The sequence below is a fragment of the Wyeomyia smithii genome, chromosome 3 (genome assembly GCF_029784165.1).
Source record: "Wyeomyia smithii strain HCP4-BCI-WySm-NY-G18 chromosome 3, ASM2978416v1, whole genome shotgun sequence".
Lineage (NCBI taxonomy): Eukaryota > Metazoa > Arthropoda > Insecta > Diptera > Culicidae > Wyeomyia > Wyeomyia smithii.
In genome coordinates, this window is record NC_073696.1 from 161214799 (window position 1) to 161238806 (window position 24008).

The 24008-nt window shown below is 41.5% G+C and overlaps 1 protein-coding gene across 2 annotated transcripts in view; it reads right to left on the bottom strand.

Moving 5' to 3' along the window:
- Positions 1-551: 551 nt before the first annotated feature.
- Positions 552-24008, bottom strand: part of LOC129728158 (integrator complex subunit 2) — a 133669-nt gene continuing 110212 nt past the window's right edge. Inside the window, exons 5-6 of one of the 2 annotated variants that reach the window (XM_055686574.1) lie at positions 11310-11377; positions 676-877 (exon numbers count right to left, since the gene is read on the bottom strand). In XM_055686574.1, the coding sequence (XP_055542549.1) occupies positions 809-877; positions 11310-11377 (137 nt within the window). In that variant the 3' untranslated portion in view covers positions 676-808. Of the gene's footprint in view, positions 878-11309; positions 11378-24008 lie in introns of both variants that reach the window. The other variant, XM_055686573.1, reaches the window with a different exon arrangement.

Consider the following 24008-nt stretch of genomic DNA (forward strand, 5'->3'; position numbering starts at 1 on the left):
TCACCGTGAAGTGACTCCCGTTATAAGCCCCACTATTTGCGTTCTAGTCTTGGTATTGTTGTAATAACCATGAAATTGTTATGTTGACCACATAGAATAGTCGGTTTAAAACCACCGATCAAATCTGGTCATGCTGATCCATAAAATGGTAAAAATTACCATGTTTTTTTCTGTGTGTAGAATGATTTATAATCGAGCCTATAAAAATCAAGTCCGATCTATATATGAGAACAGTGACGTTTCTATTATACCACGACCAAAAAATTTTCGCGTCATATATTTGAAACATGTTTATTTCATGTTTTTTGCATGTGTTTGTGTTAGTGTTTGTTCGTATGTGTAATAATGTTAAGTTTTAAATGTTTGGTATAATTGTGCTGTTGGTTACCAAAAATTTGTGATTTAAAGTGAAAAATTAGTCCAGCAGTGTTCGTGTAAATCTATTTTAACAAATAATCAGTTCGAATGAGAAAGGCTGGGTCTCACCGCTAGGCGGATTAATTTGGGTTTTTTTATAGAACATTGCATGTTAATCGTAAACACAAAAACTCTTTATGCTGCTACCTGCCATTTATTTAATAAATTTTTGGGTAAAGAACAGCTTCGTTTATTAGATTTTTGAACGTTTTTTTGACATCATCCACCAGCTGTTGTACATGTTGTGAACGTTTACTTCGAGATCGCATTTTTGCTTCTGGTCCAAGAAGCGTGGGTAGCGACGCTGATTCTGCTAATGTCGATTGTGACTCAGCGATACGTCCAAGTTGTAAGAGCAACATGATGCATTCCTCTATTAGAGGAGGGAAGGCTACTGCAAAACGAACCATACCCGGTAGTACTGCTCGAAACATTTCGATTCGCGTGTTTCCAGAGAGAACTGAAACAAAAAAAAGCAGTTTTTAATTGATATAAAATTAAAATAAAATTAGTAAGATTTTATTCTTTTATCGACAATCATAAGAAGACAAAATAAAGTTTTGTACAGGCTTCATCTATTTTCTTAATTTTTGCTTATATTATCTTCGTGACAATGAGTGAGTAACTGCCAACATTAAGATATTTATACTTATAAAAACAGAGTTCTGTCTGTGTCTGTCTGATTCTTATAGACTTCCGATAAAGGTTCCTATGATAGTTTTAGACCCCTCCCTCTTATGGAAGAGAGGGGTCCCATACAAATGAAAAAGAAATTTCTGCACAGCTCAAGAACAAACCAAGCAAATGAACCGAATTTGGCATGTGGATGTTTTAAGAGATAACAAATATGTCCATAATAGTTTGAATATGTCCATAATAGTTAATCTGGAAGGGAAGGGTTCCATACAAATGAAACGCAAATTTCTGCACATCTCGAGAACTAACCGAGTCAATGGAACCAAATTTAGCATTAGCATTTTCGGGGGTAATAAATATGTCCATAATAGTTCGACAACCCTCCCTTTTCTGGAAAGGAGGAGTTCCATACAAACGAAACATAAATTTCTCCTCATCTCGAGAGCTAACCAACTAAATGGAACCAAATTTGGCAGGTGAATGTTTTTAGAGGTAACAAATATGTGCATAATGGTTTGACACCCCTCTCTCTTCTATAAGGGAGGGGTCCCATTCAAATGAAACACAAATTCCGCACAGCTCAAGAGCCAATCAAGAAAACACAACCAAATTTGGTATTTGAATGTTTTTAGAGTTAACAAATATGTCCATAATGGTTCGACGCCCCTCCCTCTTCTAGAAGCACATATTTCTGCACAAATTTTTGCACATCCCGCGAACTGATCAACGAAACGGAGCCATATTTGGCTGGTGAATGTTTTTAGTGGTAACAAATATGTTCCATAATCGACCTCAGGCAACATTTTGGATTGTAAGATGGTAGCTTCCGGTTTCTGGAAAACAGCCTAAAATGGCCGATTTCTACCCAATATAACAATATCCGGATCTAGAATGATACACAGGAGCTAAAATCTACCACAGATACTATTTTGAATTCTAAGATGGCGACTTTCGGTTCCTGGAAAACAGCTGAAAATGACCAAACACCACCCAATATGAGTGTTTCTTTAACCAGTATGACGTTCAAAATCCAGATATTGTCTCCAAATGCCATTTTGTAATCCGAAATGGCGACTTGGGGTTTCGGAAAAACGGCGGAAAACGACCAAATACCACTCAATATGGGTATTTCCGGAATCGTAATGATGCACTGGAGCCACAAATCGACTTCAGACAACATTTTGAATTGTAAGATGGCAATTTCCGGTTTCTGGAAAACAGCCTGAAATGGACGATTCCCATTAAAAATGAGTATCTCCGGAACTAGAAAGATGCACAGAAGCTAAAAATTTATCACAGACACGATCTTGAATTTTAAGATGGTGACTTCCGGTGTCTGGCAAACAGCCGGAAATGACCAAATACAATTCAATATGAATGTTTTCGGAACCAGAATTACGCCCAGACGACAGAAAGCGACCAAATACCACCCGATATGGGTATGTTGCAAAAACCTAAAAATTGACCTCAGAAACCATTATGAATTGTAGGATGGCAACTTCTGGTTTCTGGAGAACAGCCAAAAATGGCCGATTTACATCTAACATGAGTATCTCCGGATCTAGAATGATACACAGCAACTGAAATCGACCACAGACCCGATTTTAGATTCTAGGTTGGCGACTTCCGGTTCCTGGGAAACAGCCGAAAATGATCGAATAACACCCAATATGGGTGTTTTTTCAACCAGCATGACGCTCAGAGGCCAGAAATTATCCTCAATATCATTTTGAAATCGAAGATGGCGACTTCCGGTTTGTTAAAAACAGCCTAAAATAACCAAATACCATCCAATATGAGTATCTATGGAACCAGAATGATGCAATGAGCTAACAATTGACCTCAGGCACCATTTTGAATTGCTATATATTATGGCCGATTCGTCGTGCATTTGCAGACTTTAAACACTTCGCAATGAATCAATGAATTTGGGAAGTTCAAATAGTGCGATACCACATTTAAATTATGTTGAGGCCAAATAGTCTTTGAATTTTTTTTCTTTCCATAACTTTTGAGCCGCTAATCAAATTGTTATGAAGTTTGTTATTTGTAAGTTTGAGAGAAGACTCGTTCGTATGACACTAGTTATGTTCAAATAAGTCATGTAATCTTTGAGATGATAGACTTTCGTTGTTTTATTAACAATTTGATACATAACGGTTGCTTAAGTTCGATTATAATCAAATGAATTGGGAACGTATAGGGCAGCCAAACTTTGAAATCACGTGTTTAATCATAATTCATCAGTTAACTCTTAACTAACCCGCTCATCTGATGATAATATTGAACAAATCGGTTGTGTAGTTTCTGAGATAATGAAGTTTCGTGATTTTCACATTTCGGTACATTACAGACGAAGTTACAGTCCGATTACAGTAAAATTAGGCTGACCAGACGTACCGTTTTGAACGGGACAGTACCGTTTTTTCGACTGTTTTCAACCGTCCCGCCTTTTTGCAATTTTGTACCGTTTTCGGATACTCCTTGAAAAAATCTTAAATAGAGCTTTGCATTGAAATTTTCGTAAATGGAAAATAGTTTTCTAAGCAGTCAGGATTTTCTAATATTACTGAGTACGAATTGTGCCTTCCTGACAGTTCCTGGAAGGACATCTCCTATCGTGAATTGATGAAAAAGTCGCGATTGAAAGTTGAGACCATGATAATTGTTAGTCAAAATCTCGATCATCATGTGACAAATTTCAGGAACTCATTGCGAAAAATCACACTTCAGGATCGGGCAAGTTCATCAAGGTAATGAATAATTGTTTGTATGCTTTGGTTGGTAAAAATTTTTAAATATCAGTTTTATCATGTGTCCCGTTTTTTGAACCCATTTGTCCCGTTTTTATCCCGCGAAAATCTGGTCAGCCTAAGTAAAATTCAATAGGGTGTTATGAGGTAGCTAGACTAATAAATTGACACTAATGTTGTGGAAATCGGGTCAGCCATCTCTGAGAAAAGTGAGTGAGTTCAAATAGTCTTCGGAATATGTTCCTTTTCATAGCTGGATTTCACATTTTTAAACATAACAGGCAAAGTAATAGTCCGATTGCAAAACAAATCAATAGGGTTTAATGGGGCAACTAGACCTTCCTTTTGACACTGATTTTATGAAAATCGGTCCAGCCATCTCTGAGAAACATGAGTGAGATTAAACAGTCTTCAGAACACGTTTCTTTTCATAACTTTTGAACCACAAGTTCAATCTTTATGAAATTCAAAAGTTATGGGTAGTTCAGGTAGCCCGTTCATTTGAAACCAATTTTGTATAAATCAGTTGTGTAGTTTCCGAGATAATGATGTTTCATGATTGTTACATTTTGATACATAACCTCTAAACTAAAAATCCGATTACAATAAAATTGAATAGGGTCTTATGGGACAACAAGACCTTTCATTTGCAATTAATTTCATGAAAATCGGTCCAGCCATCTCTGAAAAACATGAGTGAGAGTAAAAATCTGAACATACACACACACATACAGAAAATGCTCAGCTCGTCGAGCTGAATCGAGTGATATATGCCATTCGGCCCTTTGGAGCACTTTTATATCTTCGGTTTTGCAAGTGATTGCTATACCTTTCTATGAGAAAGGCAAAAAGCCTAAACTGACCGACTACCACTCAGTATGTCTACGTTTTCCATTTTTCTCGAGTTCAGGGAGAAGGGCGAGTATGCTTTTAATACACCCCTTGTTAATATATCGATTTTGCTACTTACGTGAAGGTAAGGTTAGCCTTCACTGGCATTTCGATGGCTGTTCCGGCGATTGGTGTCTTGCAGCGTAAGAACAATCTGGGAAGTAATCGTGATAACTGCTCTCCAGGTACCCTCGTACATCCTTCCCACTATGTTTTCCGGAGTAGTATCCGACCCTCCCACTGCTAACATTTCGCTCCTCGCGTGTGCGAAACGTGGAAAAAGCGGTTTCTTCCGCGCCCGTACATTGTGGGCACATAGGCGTGTCCAAACTTGTGCGGGTACTGCCTGAAGCAGCTATGGCCTAATCGTATCTGTGTCAGGTGGAAGTTACCTTTCCCATGGCGCCGCTCGATCCATCCGGCTATCTCCGAGATGAGTCGGTGCGTCCATCTACCTTTGGTAGAATTGGATCATTCCCGCTGCCACCTTGCCATCGATAGTGGAGTTTCTGGTGGTTCGTATACCTCTCGTGTCGCGTTGGACGAAGCACTCTACATCCTTTTTGACAATGATCCTGATAGGCATCATGCCAGCCAGGACGCATATTTGCCTGGAAGTATCCAACGCCTTTGACCACACGAGTCCGCCATACCTGAGGTTGGACGTGCCATGCTAGCTAGCAGGTTCCGCTATAGTCGTGGAAGCTTTCTAGCAGGTATAGTCGACGTAGCTCCCAAAAGTGAGCATATCGTCGACCATTACCCCCAAGAGCTTCAAGGACCGCTTTGAGTGCATCCACCGGCACTAATCGCTGCCTTCTGTTTCGTTTTACGATTGTTAAATACGATGCGCTCTGTTTTGTGATGCGATAACTCCTATTTCCTGAAGTGTATCCAGTCTTCAACTAGGCGTATGGATAGCGTGGTTTTCCACTCGACCTCGCTGAGTGACTCGCCGTAGACCTCTGAAGTTATATCGCAAGCAGGGCTAGTAGGGAACTAGGTGTAAAATAATAGTGACTTCGCGTTCAAATTGTGACCAAATTTTGATCAAATAATGACCAAAAAGTCGACAAAATAGGGTTCTAAATTTTATTATTTAACCATAAATGGTTTATTTTTATTCTGAAATTTATGTGTTTGAGAAATAGTATGCGCAATAATTCGTTCTCGCAGATATAAGTCGAACTAAAGTCTGTATTATTTTGTGCGTCTCGAACTGTCCTACAGATCAGACGTGTTTTCGGTTACTTGTGGACTGGTCTTTGACTGCCTATAGCTTCAAAGTTTATGTTTTGTCAATGCGTCTTTTAAAGACTACCTGAAAGTTATTTCACATCAGTCTTTATCAAGAGTACCTTCTTTTGAATTCAACATTTGTTTTTAAATTTTTTACGTTTCACCTGAAATGACAGGGCGAAAAAAGAAACCGCGCATCACTACGAGGAGAAAGAGAGAGCATTCTCTCTCGGACAATTCGAGTGTCTGCAGCGAAAATCTTTTTGATATTTTGCCGGGCAAGTTGTACAATTTTTCAACTACAACACCAAGAACGCCAAGCCGTTCAAGGTTGTCATGAAAGGTCTCAAACAGTTGATGAGATCAAAATTACTTTGACAGAATTACTTGGCATAGCCCCAACCCAAGTAATTCTTATGAAACAAAAATCACGAGGTGAAAACAGTCAGAGAACTGGAATTTCCCTTGTAAACTATTTAATTCATTTTAACCGCAGTGAGCTTAACAATTTAATTTTTTTTTTTTGAAAATGCACATGCTTTATATAATCTGCGGGTAAAATGGGAAATTTATAGAAAGTTTGGTGGAAAGCATATCACCCAAGACCGTACTTGTCAACGGTATGGCCATGGATCTAATTTCTGTAACATGGTGTATATATATATATATATATATATATATATATATATATATATATATATATATATATATATATATATATATATATATATATATATATATTTCTCTACCTAACTCGAGTTGTTTACGTTATCTGAGTTAAAATTTGCCCCAGTCATTTACCTACTTAGGTATAACAATTTAGGGGCTTTGCTATTTTCTCCACAGTCCAAATAAGCACTGCCGAAGACACTAAGTAAGTGTTGAAATACGTATATGCAAGTGATAAGTGAAAAGTGATAGAATTAAATAGTGAAAGTGGATAAAAAAGTGTAATGTGTCGTAAAAAATTGCCATATGGTTGCTGTTACATTTGGCACAGCGAAAATGTTTACTCTCTTTCACAGGACATGTGTCCTTTCTGTGAGAGTTTCCACAATAAAGACATTTTTGGTCCATGTTACAGAAATTAGATCCATGGCCATACCTTCGACAAGTACGGTCTTGGGTAATATGCTTTTCACCAAACTTTCTATAAATTTCCCATTTTACCCGCAGATTATATAAAGCATGTGCATTTTCAAAAAAAAAATTAAATTGTTAACCTCACTGCGGTTAAAATGAATTAAATAGTTTACAAGGGAAATTTCAGTTCTCTGACTGTTTTCACCTCGTGATTTTTGTTTCATAAGAATTACTTGGGTTGGGGCTATGCCAAGTAATTCTGTCAAAGTAATTTTGATCTCATCAGCTGTTTGAGATCTTTCATGACAACCTTGAACGGCTTGGCGTTCTTGGTGTTGTAGTTGAAAAATTGTACAACTTGCTCAGGCAAAATATCAAAAAGATTTTCGCTGCAGACACTCGAATTGTCCGAGAGAGAATGCTCTCTCTTTCTCCTCGTAGTGATGCGCGGTTTCTTTTTTCGCCCTGTCATTTCAGGTGAAACGAAAAAATTTAAAAACAAATGTTGAATTCAAAAGAAGGTACTCTTGATAAAGACTGATGTGAAATAACTTTCAGGTAGTCTTTTAAAGACGCATTGACAAAACATAAACTTTGAAGCTATAGGCAGTCAAAGACCAGTCCACAAGTAACCGAAAACACGTCTGATCTGTAGGACAGTTCGAGACGCACAAAATAATACAGACTTTAGTTCGACTTATATCTGCGAGAACGAATTATTGCGCATACTATTTCTCAAACACATAAATTTCAGAATAAAAATAAACCATTTATGGTTAAATAATAAAATTTAGAACCCTATTTTGTCGACTTTTTGGTCACTATTTGATCAAAATTTGGTCACAATTTGAACGCGAAGTCACTATTATTTTACACCTAGTTCCCTACTAGCCCTGCTTGCGATATAACTTCAGAGGTCTACGGCGAGTCACTCAGCGAGGTCGAGTGGAAAACCACGCTATCCATACGCCTAGTTGAAGACTGGATACACTTCAGGAAATAGGAGTTATCGCATCACAAAACAGAGCGCATCGTATTTAACAATCGTAAAACGAAACAGAAGGCAGCGATTAGTGCCGGTGGATGCACTCAAAGCGGTCCTTGAAGCTCTTGGGGGTAATGGTCGACGATATGCTCACTTTTGGGAGCTACGTCGACTATACCTGCTAGAAAGCTTCCACGACTATAGCGGAACCTGCTAGCTAGCATGGCACGTCCAACCTCAGGTATGGCGGACTCGTGTGGTCAAAGGCGTTGGATACTTCCAGGCAAATATGCGTCCTGGCTGGCATGATGCCTATCAGGATCATAGTCAAAAAGGATGTAGAGTGCTTCGTCCAACGCGACACGAGAGGTATACGAACCACCAGAAACTCCACTATCGATGGCAAGGTGGCAGCGGGAATGATCCAATTCTACCAAAGGTAGATGGACGCACCGACTCATCTCGGAGATAGCCGGATGGATCGAGCGGCCCCATGGGAAAGGTAACTTCCACCTGACACAGATACGATTAGGCCATAGCTGCTTCAGGCAGTACCCACACAAGTTTGGACACGCCTATAAGCCCACAATGTACAGGCGCGGAAGAAACCGCTTTGTCCACGTTTCGCACACGCGAGGAGCGAAATGTTAGCAGTGGGAGGGTCGGATACTACTCCGGAAAACATAGTGGGAAGGATGTACGAGGGTACCTGGAGAGCAGTTATCACGATTACTTCCCAGATTGTTCTTACGCTGCAAGACACCAATCGCCGGAACAGCCATCGAAATGCCAGTGAAGGCTAACCTTACCTTCACGTAAGTAGCAAAATCGATATATTAACAAGGGGTGTATTAAAAGCATACTCGCCCTTCTCCCTGAGCTCGAGAAAAATGGAAAACGTAGACATACTGAGTGGTAGTCGGTCAGTTTAGGCTTTTTGCCTTTCTCCTAGAAAGGTATAGCAATCACTTGCAAAACCGAAGATATAAAAGTGCTCCAAAGGGCCGAATGGCATATATCACTCGACTCAGCTCGACGAGCTGAGCATTTTCTGTATGTGTGTGTGTGTGTGTGTGTGTGTGTGTGTGTGTGTGTGTGTGTGTGTGTGTGTGTGTATGTTCAGATTTTTATTCTCTCACTTTCATGAAATTAATTGCAAATGAAAGGTCTTGTTGTCCCATAAGACCCTATTCAATTTTATTGTAATCGAATTTTTAGTTTAGAGGTTATGTATCAAAATGTAACAATCATGAAACCTCATTATCTCGAAAACTACACAACTGATTCATACAAAATTGGTTTCAAATGAACGGGCTACCTGAACTACCCATAACTTTTGAATTTCATAAAGATTGAACTTGTGGTTCAAAAGTTATGAAATGGAACGTGTTCTGAAGACTGTTTAATCTCACTCATGTTTCTCAGAGATGGCTGGACCGATTTTCATAAAATTAATTGCAAATGAAAGGTCTAGTTGCGCCATAGGTTGCTATTGAATTTCATTGTAATCGGATTTTTAGTTTAGAGGTTATGTATCAAAATGTAAAAATCACGAAACATCAATATCTCAGAAACCACACAACCGATTTCAATAAGACAGGTTTCAAATGTTTGGGCTGTTCCCAGAACCCTTAACTTTTGAAATTCATTATGATTGAACATATGGTTCAAAAGTTATGTAAAGAAAAGTTATCCTGAGGTTGTTTAAACTCACTCATTTTTCTCAGCGATGGCTGAACCGATTTTCACAAAATTAGTGTCAAATGAAAGGTCTAGTTGCCCCATAGGTTGCTATTGAATTTCATTGTAATCGAATTGTAACTTTGTCCATTGTTCATAAAAATGTGAAATCACATAATGAAAGTAAACATATTGACTTTCTCCTAACGATCACTGGCTAATTAAAAGGTAGAGAAGTGATCCAAATGGCCGAATGTCATATACTACTCGACTCAATTCGACGAATCGAGCATGGTCTGCATATAAGCATGTATAGGTGTATATGTTTGTGTGGGTGTGTACGTGTGTATGTGCTGGGTGTGGAGTCGCCTCCGTGGGCGTCGGTGATTGGCCACAACAGTAGCGGAACTAGACCGACGGAAAATAAGCGAGAATAAAAAAAAAAAAAGGTCTAGTTGCCCCATAGGTTGCTATTGAATTTCATTGCAATCGGATTGTAACTGTGTCCGTTGTTCATAAAAATGTGAAATCACATAATGAAAGTAAACATATTGACTTTCTCCTAACGATCACTGGCTAATTAGAAGGTAGAAAAATGTTTGAAATGGCCGAATGTCATAAACTACTCAACTCAGTTCAACGAATCGAGCATTTTCTAGGTTGCTATTGAATTTCATTGTAATCAAACTTTTAGTTTTGGCGCTGCGTCAGAATGTGAAAACGCTCTTATATCTCAGAAGCTATGAACAAAGTTGAATTCAAATTAATGGGCTTTCAAACCTTTAAACAATGAATTTCATAATGTTTAAACATGTGGTTTGAAAGTTATAGAAAGAAACGAAACCCGCAGACTGTTTAAAACTATAGCTACGATCAAAATATGTGGCCTCAACATCATTTAAATTTAATATTGTACTATTTCAATGTTTGCGGCCTTGCTCGGGATTGAAGTTGAAATTAAAAGTTATTTCTATCATCTCACTTTTTACCTTTCTCCTAGAAAGGTATAGCAATCACTGCAAAAACTAAAGGTATAAAAGTGCTCAAAAGGGCCGAATGTCGTATACCACTCGACTCAGTTCGACGAGCTGAGCATTTTCTGCATGTGTGTGTGTAACGCTCTCCCAATCTCACTCGATTTTCTCAGAGATGGCTTAACCGATTTCAATGAAATCAATTGCAAATGAAAGGTCTAGTTGCCCTATAAGACCCTATAGAATTTTATTGTAATCTGATTTCTAGTTTAGAGGTTATGTATCAAAATGTAAAAATCACGAAATATCAATATCTCAGAAACAACACAACCGATTTGAACAAAATTGGTTTCAAATGAACGGGCTACCTAAAAACCCCTCAACTTCTGAGTTTTATGAAGATTGAACATATGGTTCAGGTGTTACAGAAAGAAACGTGTTCTGGAGACTGTTTAATCTCACCCATGTTTCTCAGAGATGGTTGGACCGATTTTCATAAAATCAGTGTCATATGGAAAGTCTTTTTGCCCCATAAGACCCTATTGATTTGTTTTGCAATCGAACGGATTATTACTTTTCCTGTTATGTTCAAAAATGTGAAATCCAGCAATGAAAAGAAACATATTCTGATGACTACTTGGGCTTACTCACTTTTCTCAGAGATGGTTGACCCGATTTCCACAGAATTGAATTTTGCTGTAATCGGAATGTGACATCGTCTGTAATGTATCGATATGTGAAAATCACTAAACTTTATTATCTTAGAAACTACACAACAGATTTGAACAATATTGATATCGAATGAACGGGATAGTTAAGGGTTAACTGATAAATTATGATTGAACACGTGGTTTCAAAGTTTGGCTCCCCCATATGTTCCCTTTTCATTTGATTGTAATAAAACTTAAGCAACCGTTATGTTTTAATTTGTAAAACAACGAAAGTCTATTATCTCAAGTATTACACGACTTATTTGAACATAACTAGTGTCATACAAACGAGTCATCTCTCAAACTTACAAATAACAAACTTCATAAAAATTTGATTTACTGTTCATAAGTTTTGTAAAGAAAAGAAATTCAAAGACTATTCAACACTATAGCTGCTTTGATCAAAATATATGGCCTCAACATGATTTAAATGTGGTATCGTACTATTTGAACGTTCCCGGTATCGCTCGTGATTAAATTGTTCGAAATTAAGAGTCATTTCTTATATTTCGCTATTTCTGAAGCACTAGCATTACGTCAAATTTCATATTTTATACTTTAATTAAAACATCAATATTTTAGAACCCAAAGAGTGAATATACCTTTTTGGATTCATGTAAATCTATTTTTACAAATAATAAGTTTGAATGAGAAAGGCTGAGTCTGACCGCAAGGTGGATTAATTTAGGTTTTTTTCTAAAAGGTTGGCAAATGGCTGGACACGTGTAACTTTAGACCCTAATGTGGCCATTCACCTCTGTCCAGCAACTCCTATCCCAACCTCCACGTGGTGCCGACCGGAATACGAGTAACCTTAGCGGAGATCGGGTAACCAACCCCGGTGGAAACTATGGTCGTATGCTGACTGGGAAGGCGGTCGTACGCGGCTGTATCCCCATAGGGACGGCGTACAACAGCGTCTGACCCGGAGCGGGCGGCTGAATTATGGAATGCTGTATCCCGCCAGCTACACCTAAGATGACAGCCCCATCAGCAGGATGTAGGTATCGCGACCCTGGTAAGGTAGGATACCGAAACCTTTCATCAACCACGAACAACGAATTTAGAAATACGGAACGGATCAATCGGCAAAGACCTAGGCTACGAACACGGAAAAAGATTGAGGTAAACGATTGGAAATTGGGTACATGGAAGTCCGATCTCTCAATGAACCGGCGCGGGCTGGCTTGCTTGCTCGAGAACTACAGCGGCAGGGGGTCGAAATCGCAGCGATTCAGGAGGTTCGGTGGCCAAATTCCGGAGAAAGGGAATTCCGTGCAGTAGACTCTATTGCACGCACTTCTTTCAAGTACCACATCTACTACAGTGGCGGCAAAGCAGCGGAACGGGGCGTCGGTTTCGTAGTGCTGGGAAATCAGAAAACAAGAGTCATCCGGTGGAGGCCCGTAGATGACCGTATATGCGTGTTGAGGATTAAGGGCAAATTCTTCAACTACAGTTTAATCAACACCTACGCACCGACAAACGACAAATCCGATGAAGTCAAAGATGAGTTCTATGACAAGCTTGAGCGAATCTATGACGAGTGCCCAAAACACGACGTAAAAGTCGTCATCGGAGACGCAAACGCACAGATTGGGAGGGAGGAATTCTTCCGTCCGGTCATTGGAAGGCATAGCCTCCACTTGTCAACCAATGAAAACGGCCTGAGGCTGATAAACTTTGTCGCGGCCAGAGGAATGGCCATATGTAGCTCCTATTTTCCACGTTTGAATATTCGGAAACACACCTGGAGGCATCCAAATGGAGAAGCCTGCTCCCAGATCGATCACGTACTGATTGACGGTCGGCACTTTTCGGATGTTACTGATGTTGAGTCTTTTCGGGGACCAAACATTGACTCTGACCATTAACTCGTCGTTTGTAAGATCCGCGCACGCTTGTCGAACGTGCTGAAATCTCGCACAGAGAGGACGACGCGTTTCAACATGCAGCGGTTGAAAGCTAATGGCGTGGCAGCAGAATACGCCAGAGAGCTGGATCAACGGATCGCAGAACAGCAGGAGGAAGGAGTGGAAGACATAAATGGGCTGTGGAGCAGTATCCATGGCGCCATCGAAACGACTGCGAGAGAGGTGGTAGGTACGACGCGTGGAAGACAGCCTAACGGCTGGTTCGATGCCGGGTGCCAGAGAGCGACTGATGAGAAGAATCGTGCCAGGAGCCGCATGCTCACTGCGGCTACGCGTCAGAACAGAGAGAGGTACAGGGTGGCAAGAGCTGCTGAAAATAGAATCCACCGTCGTAAGAAGCGCGAGTACGAGGAGCAGGTGCTCGCCAGCGCAGAGGACAGCAATGCTCAAAACGACGTGCGGAGATTCTATAGAACTGTCAACAGAGTCAGAAGCAGGAATTTCCCGGTGCCGGTCATGTGTAATGACAAGGACGGCAACCTGCTTACTGATAAACAGACGGTGGCAGCCAGGTGGAAGGAGCATTTTCAGGCGCTATTGAACGGTGAGGAGCCGGGTGAGCAGAGCAGGAACAGGATGACGATCATGAGTGACGAACAAGCCGTGGATCCACCAACACAGGAGGAGGTGAAAAAGGCGATTAGTGAGCTGAAAAACGACAAGGCCGCTGGGAAGGACGGTATCCCGGCCGAACTTCTAAAAGCAGGAAGCGAGCGGCTGTACTATGCGATCCACCAGATAATACTAAGAATCTGGGCGGACGAACAAATGCCGCGACGACTGGTTGGAAGGCCTCATATGCCCTATCTATAAGAAGGGCCATCGATTGGATTGTGGCAACTATCGAGGGATAACGTTGCTCAACTCCGCATATAAAGTGCTCTTCCGTATCCTGTTCTTCAGATTGAGACAGTTGACGGAATCCTTTGTTGGCGAATACCAGGCTGGTTTTCGACAAGGGAGTTCCACGACGGATCAAATCTTCACCCTGCGACACAGGGCGGCATACGACTCAGTGAAAAGAAACGAGCTGTGGCAGATCATGCTGGAACACGGTTTCCCTACGAAACTCATAAAGCTGAGTCGTATGACACTGGAGGGATCAAAATCGTGCGTGCGGATAGCTGGCGAGACATCAGCCGCGTTCGTAACGTTGGATGGACTGAAGCAGGGGGATGCGCTCTCCAACCTACTGTTTAACATCGCTCTTGAGGGTGCAGTACGAAGAGCAAACGTCGAAAGAAATGGTACGATCATCACGAAATCTCACATGCTTCTTGGCTTTGCGGACGACATCGATATCATCGGTATCAACCGTAAGGCCGTGGAGGAGGCCTTCGTACCTTTTAAGAGAGAAGCAGCGAGATTGGAACTTGTCATTAACTCTGCCAAAACGAAGTGGGAGTCCCCGTGGTGTTGGTGCTGAGGTGGAGATAGATGGGGAACGATTTGAGGTGGTTGACGAATTCGTTTATCTTGGTACGTTTGTGACATGTGACAACGATATGAGCCGTGAAGTGAAACGACGAGTTGCAGCTGCGAACAGGGCCTTCTACGGACTACGTAACCAGTTAAGGTCCCGTAGTTTGCAAACTCGCACAAAACTAGCGCTGTATAGGACGCTGATTATCCCGGTGGCCCTTTACGGACATGAATCATAGACGCTGAAGGAAGCTGATCGACGAGTGCTCGGAGTTTTTGAGCGTAAAGTTCTGCGATCGATACTTGGCGGTAAACTGGAAGATGGAGTGTGGCGCAGACGCATGAATCACGAGTTGTACCAGGTATACAAACATGCTGATATAGTGAAGGTAATACAGCGGGGCAGGCTTCAGTGGGCTGGACATGTAGCCAGGATGCCTGAAGAGAGAGCCGCCAAAACTATCTTCAGTAGAGAACCAGGAAGAGGCCGTCGACTCCGTGGTAGGCCTCGCACGCGGTGGATGTGCGCGGTGGAAGAAGATGCACGATCTGCTGGTGTACGGGGAGACTGGAGAACGGCTGCTCAAGACAGAAGAAGCTGGACATCTCTAATTCGTTCGGCCCTAGACCGGTGAACGGTCCGTTAGCCAAAAAAGTAAAGTAAAGTATTTTTTCTAAAAATTGATATTTTCGTGTAAATCTTTTTTAACAAACAATAAGTTCGAATGAGAAAGGCTGGGTCTCACTGCTAGGTGCATTAATTCGGATTTTATTCAATTTTCATCAATTTTCAATTATTTTTCGGCCTTTCGAGTGATTCGGCCTGTCGTGACTCGGCCATTTGATAGATTCGGCCGTTTGTTATTTCGACCGTTTGAAATTCGGCCGTTTGTAGGTAAACCATTCAGATCAGCAAGGATGATAAGTTTGTCACTTAATCGTAGAGAAAAAACAGTTCAACGAGGACCGACAAAAACAAGCCACTGCATTCTACCACAGACAAGCAGATGTTATGATTTCCCGCAAAGTTCAGATCGCCGTACGTTTGCTGCTTCAAGCAAATTGTTTCATTCCTCCTACCAAGTACAAATTACAATCGGCCCTTCTCAGGGCCCCAAACTCCTTCTTGAAGCAATACTGAATTTTTGACTTTCAATAGGGTGGCATCACATTTTCGTTGGAAACAGGATGAAACAGTGCAGAATCGTACGTTCTATGTGCCTTTCTGAATGCATGTAATGTTACTTTCACTAAACAGATCCTGAACACTAATGTCTTAATCGATAGGTGAAGTATTTCCCAAACTTTTGATAAAACGATTGACATATCTTACCAATAAAACCAATGAGAAGATTGCCCAAAAATCAATTGGAAATGTAGCGGCTATTCAATCACGAGCTCTCTTTATATTCTGAACCGTGCTGTGATGTCAAACTATAACTCGTCTTTTTTAAGACGTTACATTTTTGTTAATGGAGTGTTGTGAATTTTCTAAAACGTCAGCATTGTTAGCAGAGCGTGCTGAACTGTTTTGTTTAGAATCGGATTAGTTTCGTATATATCGCTGGCTTCCAAATAGATTCAGTAGCCTTGAAAATGGCCGATTACTGTAATTGCAATTTTCATTTTATTATCGTATAAATGCGTCATGGTTAGACCTCGTGCGATGTCCGCTCTGACACAATCAAACTGGTAACGCCTTTTTTGTTACGCTCTTTCATTTCCCTACGTACGTAAAATTTTATTTCGTATGTAAGAATACTAATGTACGAAAATTAAATCTCAATTCATTTTGTTTCAGAGCTTCTGAATAGCCCCGCATATATTTCAAGTTCCTATAGTTTGTCCCAGTTTTGTACAAAGCTCTCACAAACGCAACAATATAACATGTATCAGGTCGTGTTGCGGCTTGAAAGGAGACAATGTTCCCATTCCCGTGTCGGGTGGAAGCAGATTGTTGCGTTTTTGATATTGCCGATTTCCCTCACGCACGAAAAAAATTCTTATGTTGGAATACTGGTGTAAGCACCGTGGTCAAATCGCGTACGGTCTCCGCGCTGACATAATAAATAAGTCACACCTTCATTTCCAACGTTCGAAAAATTTTATTTTGTATGTTGGAATACATACGAAAAATAAATCTCATTTCATTCTGTTTTAGAACTATCTTCTGAATAGCTCCGCCTTCTTGTCAAGTTCCCACAGTTTGTCCCAGTTTCCTAACACGATTGTATACATCCTGCAGAGCCGGACCGATAGAGCTCTCATAAAGACAACAATATAACATGTATCGTGTCGTATGGCGGCTTGTCAGGATGTTCCCGTTCCCATGTCGGATGGAAGCAGGTTGTTGCGTGTTTGATATTGTCGATGGTGGACATGAGTATGAAGGTCGAAAATCTGCTGTGATGTCAAAATATAACCATCTTATTTAAGACGCAAGAGCATAAATGCTGCATTTCTGTCATCTGCTGCATCCAGCTCAAGAACAAGTACAAATTACAACCGGCTCTTCTCAGGGCCACCCACACGTTCTTGAGAAAATGCTGAATTTTTCTTGCCTTGCAAATTCTGAAATTTGCAGTTTTACGTTCATACATATTGTGAAAAATGTGTATTATAATTGTAGAGCACTTTTGGCAACACTGCTATTGTTGTTTGCTAACGTTGTTTTTAGCCGCTGATTTAAATTTCGTATTTTCCAAGTGAAATAGTTTCCAATTCCAGTTAGTTATTCCATCAACTGCTTCTTCGAGAAACCTTTTGCGCGTGTGACATCGAGTGTAATAATTACTGCAACCCTTCGACGCATTATTCACTGTTTGCCACCGGCGACAACCTGCACAGTGTTCTTTTGTTCGAACTATGGCATCGGCTTGCAAAATTTGCAGCTTCTCTGTAAATGAAATCGATGAAATTGTCTGCCGCGGCAACTGCTGCTCTTTGTTCCATCGCACTTGTATTCCGGGATTGCAGCGATTTATTCTGGACGTGATGTCAACATTTAGCGACAATCTTTTTGGCTGGGCGATGGGTGTGCCAACAAATTCAGCGAATGGTTGCAACACCCGGCTACCGCCAGCCTCCCCGCCACCGACTCATTGATGCTGTGTAAAGCTGTCGATAGATTAAACACGGTCGTCACTGATGTTTCATCTCGCATCGAAAAGCACTTCCCGATAAGCGCTGCAGCTCCAGCTCAAAAAATCTTCTATTCACAGCGACAACCCGGAGAACAACCGACACCTAAAAGGAGTCGCGAAGACAATGCGAAATTTCGTACCGCTGCGGCTGGCGTCTGTTGCACGAGATCAGTTCAGTGCAAAATAAAAACCGTTGCTGATGAACGGCAACAGTTTTAGCTTTATTCAAGCCGGCTAGATCCGAGCCATACTGCTGATGATATTGTCGCTATGTCACGGTATCAGCGAAAAGCCAAATGTTGTTAGACTGGTGAAAAAAGATGCTGATCTTACGAAGTTGAACTTTGTTTCTTTCCGGGTGGAGATACCAAAAGAGCCAAGGGACACTGCTTTACGAGCTTCTGCATGGCCCACCGGAGTTTTTGTTCGAGAGTTCGAGATTGATCCAGTACGACCAAATAGATTTCGCCAATAGCAAATTGGCCCACTCAAACGCTGTTATATTGTTAAGCGAGAGTTTTCCGTTTAATACTTCTGACAACGAATATTTAGATTCCGATTCGTGTTTTAGTATGCATGATAATGCCCCCGTTTCGACAAGTCCGTCGCCGATCGAATCCAGGACGCCTAATGCTTGCCGAGCCAACTCGCCGATTAAGCCTTATTATCAGAACACTTGTTGCATGAATTCGAACATCGACGACTATCTGCTGGCTTTCTCAGAAGGATACTACGACTTCATTACGCTTACAGAAACTTGGCTGGATGATCGCACTCAATCATCGCACTTATTCGGCTCTGAGTATGAGGGCTTTCGCTACGACCGCAGCCCTGTCAACAGCCAGAAAAGGACCGGTGGAGGTGTGCTCAATGCTGTCCATCGCAGGTTGAATGCGAACATAATCCACGAGACTTCTCGGAACATTCTCGAACAGGTTGGGGGGTCCGTCCAATTGTCTGGTCGAAAGCTATTTATCTGCGCTGTCTATTTTCCACCGAACATCGAACACGCGACAAGCTACTGATTGACACTCATCTTCAGTCTTTGTCAACGATAGCCGCCAGAGCTAAGCCGTGCGATGAGATCATCGTTATTGGGGACTTCAATTTACCAGGCCTATTCTGGCGTCCCTCTAGCGACGGTTTTCTTTATCCTGACCCGGATCAGTCCACTTTTCATGCCTGCGCCTTGGATCTATTGGACGGTTACAGCGCCGCAGGACTTCAGCAAATCAATTGTAAAACGAACGAGAATGGGCGTTGTCTAGACCTCTGTTTTGTCAGCACTAATGACACGGCACCGCCCCTTGCTTACGCACCTGATCCACTCGTGAAGAACGTTCCTCATCACCCGGCACTTGTTTTGTCGCTCGACGATCGATTTAAAATTGACTACCGGGAACCCTCTACTCGATCTAATTTCAACTTTCGGCGAGCTCTGTCCCTAAAACACGGAACCGATCGCAGAAATACCGTCCGTTGCAGACACCGGCTTTGCGACGCTTAAAAACGTTGAAAAATTCTGCGTTGAAGAGGTTCTCAGCGAGTGGTGCCCTTATACTTCGCGAACACTACCGACAGTTAAACCACGAATATAAGAGACTTCGCCGACGGTGCTACTCTAACTACAGACTGCGTATGGAAGGCAAACTGCGAGCTGATTCAAAGAAATTTTGGAAGTTTGTCAATGAACAACGGAAGGAATCAGGGTTACCATCCACGATGGAATTCGCCGGTGAGAAAGCTGATAATGTTGCCTCTATTTGCAGAATGTTCGCAGTTAAATTTTCTAGCGTATTCAGCAACGATACACCAACGGATAGGAAAATTTTTGACGCTGCTAATAACGTTCCTTTCCCTGGATGCTCCATCACCTCGGTCAACCTTGACGACAATGCTATCCTTGTCGCTGCTAGTAAATTAAAACATACGTACTCCCCAGGCCCGGATGGCATTCCAGCAACGCTACTTAAAAAATGCATTACTGGCTTGATCACACCGCTTACCCACCTGTTTCGCCTGTCACTCGCTACTGGTAGATTTCCCACAACTTGGAAACAGGCCTTTTTGTTTCCAATTCACAAAAAAGGCGATCGCTCGAAAATAAACAATTATAGAGGGATTTCGGCTTTGTGTAGAGTTTTGAAGCTATTCGAGCTAGTCGTTCTCCAACCAGTTTTTTCTCATTGCTAATGCACTATTGCGGACGATCAACATGGATTTCTTCCTAAACGCTCCTGTGCTACTAACTTTCTTTGTCTGACTAGTTACGTGCTTGATAGCTTCGTCAAACGGTGTCAAACCGATGTGATTTACACGGACCTTTCGGCTGCGTTCGATAAAGTAAACCATCAAATCACTGTTGCCAAACTCGATCGCTACGGATTTAGCGGCAACTTGCTCCACTGGTTTGAATCCTACCTGCGGGGACGAACTGTTAGAGTAAAAATCGGCGACGAAATATCGGAATCATTCGTTGCTACATCTGGGATTGCCCAAGGTAGTCATCTTGGCCCGCTGGTGTTTCTGTTGTATTTTAATGACGTACATCACTCGTTGAAATGCCCCCGCTTTGCCTTTGCTGATGACTTGAAACTGTTCAATGAAATCAAAAACGTCGAAGACGCCACTCATCTTCAACAACAGCTCAACTTATTTGCACGCTGGTGTAAATTGAATTGCATGATACTAAACCCCGAGAAATGCTCTGTGATAACGTTTATCAGAAAGCACCGCCCACTCCATTTCGATTACACGTTGGACGGGTCTCCAATACAGAGAGTGGAATGCGTCAAGGATCTCGGAGTTCTCCTTGATTCCAAACTCACCCTTAAGCAACACATATCGTTCATTGTTGCTAAGGCCTCTAGGCAGCTGGGAGTGATTTGTCGCTTGACGCGGGACTTTAGAAATATTCGTCGGAAGCGGCGGCCTCTCGCATGCAAACAACTGATCTACTGGATTGCCCGGATTACTGAAGCATAGGGGCAATGCCCTAGTTTACGTCCGAACGAGCGGTAGCGAGTAAGGGCAGCGTGCGCCCCGGACAATCAAGTTGGCCGAAGGCCACGAGTGTGTTGCATTAAATTTTTAACAAAATCAATTTTCAATTTTTTTTTTCATTCTATGAAACAATTAGAGAACGGAAACAATGAACAAGGAAACAAAATAAATGTTTTCGAAACCATCTTTTTTGTATAAATTCTCAGAATTTTTCGCATGGGTGGTAATACTTTATCGAATCAAATAGCCAAAATCGTCCTCAAGCATTACGTATTTCATGGACGTTTTCTTACAACATTTCAGCTCTAGATAAGTCATATTTAAAATAAAGAAAAAATTTCCTGTTATAAATAATCGAACCTAAAATGGTACATAATCGAATCCATATATAATCGAGTCTATACATAATCGATTCTGACCTATGAATAAGTACAGTGACGTTTCGATTATACCAAGATCAATTTCTTATTTATTACATGTTATTTTTGTGTGTATGTGTTAATATAAGTTCATATGTGTGTGAATGTAAAGTTTTGAATGTTCGGTATAGTTGTGCTGTTGGCTACCAAAAATTTTTACTCAGGGTGAAAAAGAATTTCGAAGAATTTCGAGAAATCGTGTAAATCTGTTTTAACAAATAATAAATTCGAATGAAAGAGGCTGGGTTTCACCGCTAGGTGGATAATTTCGGGTTTCATTTGAATCAACATTAATTATCAATGATTTTTCGGCCTTTCGAATGATTCGGCCTTTTGTGGTTCGGCCGTTTGATAGATTCGGCCGTTTGTTATTTTGGCCGTTTGAAATTCGGCCGTTTGTGATTCGGCCGTTCGTGTTTCGGCCGTTTGTAGGTAAACCATTCTGCCGACCTTGTTAGAGAAAGAAGCATTTAGCGACCAATCAGAGGTCGACATTTGCATTTCGACAAGGCTTGACAATTTTCAATAGTACAATAGTTCGAACAATCAGATCAGATCAGTTTACAATTTTCTGCATTCGGACGAGTGCTTAGATGATCTTCAAATCGATTGCTACAAAAATGAAGGAATTCGATTTAAAACTCGATGTTTTCGAATTTTGAAGTTGGGTCCTTGTGTTGAAGTTGGAGATCCTGTATATGTTGCCGTAAGACGTATTCTACGTCAAAAAAGAGAAAATTGATACAAGGAGTATGAAGCACACCTAGCAACCATCATATCCTGGCATTATGACGTTATCTCCTCGCGATAACAACCACCTAAGAAGAGTGAGAAAATGTGACGCAACACCCCGCGCAGATTACCCAATGTTCCGTCACGTAGCATGCATCAGAATTTAATCCTCGTGTTGAATTTAGTGAAACCAAGTAAAATGTTAACGATGATACGTACAGTGAAGATCCGATGAGGCCATGATCAGGGCCAGATTTAGGCCCTGGGCCGGGGCATATATTTTCGTGGGGCCCTCTTTTCTTAAAAAAAGTTAGAGGTAAGAAAATTTTAAATTTTAAAATTACGTTTCGCTTTACGAGCAGAAAAAAGGCCCGGTCCAACACTAGGAGGGCCCCTCGTGTCGAAAAGCCCGGGGCGTTTGCCTCCCCCCCTCAAATCTGGGCCTGGCTATGATACACTTTGTGATCCTCCAGTAAAAGTTACTCTTTTTCAGCTTAAAGTGTCCAGAGTCAATCAGGTACTTAACTTTTTCGAATCTTCCATTCCGAAAGAAACGTTTTATGATTTTTGGTTTGAAGTTCTTAATTCATGGTGTAAAATCCATGGCTGTCCTGTACACCCAAGAAACAGTTGGTACCTCCAAGCTTCGTATTTTTTAACCTCTTTTACAGTGTGATTTCAATTTCCTCCTCCTGTTTGCATACTACAAGAATTTCATCGACATATTTGGGCACATTTCACATTTCAACATTAACCCTCTTCCTGTATAGGCATGTATCAGATTTGCATTGCCCAAACACAAGTTCTGCCAGAATACCTGTTATCGTCTGATGTCTGATGTGAGTTTCCAACCAAGACAATATATTCAATGTGCTGCTTGCTTACCTTCTCACTCCACATTCCGAAAAATCCATCGTATGTCCGCCTAGTTCCCGAGTTTTCGAATCTCCGCCAATGTTCTAAAAAAATGTTCAGCTGCTTCTGCTTTCAACCGGCAATAAATCAGCTTTGGGTAAAGCATTCGGTCTTATTATCCAGCCACTAGGGAAATATCGCACTCGGAGGATCTGTAGTGAATCCGGTTGACAACTTTTGGGTATACTTAACTAAAAAATCCCCTGATGTGTCAGAGAGTGATGTGCAGAACCTTGCTAAAAAGTGACTGCAAACAAGCGATGATATAGTGAAATCGTTGGCGCCAAAGGCAAAGCCACTCTCTATGTTATCGTTTGTATCCTTTAAGGTTGGAGTGCAAAAGAATCTTAGAACAAAAGCGATGGATCCTTCCACCTGGTCTCTAGGAACCGAGTTTCGGGAATTTATCGACAGTAAGTCAAATGCTCGGCATTTTTGGGAACCAATGCCGCGCCTCGACCCGGGCCGCTTTATCGGGCCAGTAGCGACATTAACCCATTCAGGTAATAGTACCATAGGAATGCAGTTCTCCGAATTCCAAATTCAACCCACATGCCATACAAACTCTTCACGGGAATACTTGACGGTGTACTACCAAAAGTGGCTTACGTACCAAAACACGAGATTTATTTTTGATACTATCGTTACGATATTATTGTGCTTACGGAAACTTGGTTGCGGTCGGACATTGCGAATGCGGAACACTGTCGTCTTCTCACTGCCGTCTAATGTTTCGGTATGATCGGAGCTCATCCACTAGTAACCTTCAACGTGTCGAAAGAGTTTTATTTGCGATTGAAGTTTCTTTGAATTGCGGGTCAGTAGCTAGCGATAATTGCAATAACCTCGAGCAGGCCACATAAGGCTTCAGAAGTCTAGTGTTTACACTTGTGGAATCTGTCTTCGTCCCACTCGCAACCGCTGTTATATTCCTCGCACACTGCCCCTGTTCTGCAACTTCGAGAACGCATGTCAGATGCCGACAAGATCGTGGTCGTTGGAGATTACAAACTTCATCAGCTGAGATGGTGTAATGACCAGGGGCGACTCGTCCATAAGTGCAATCTGTGCA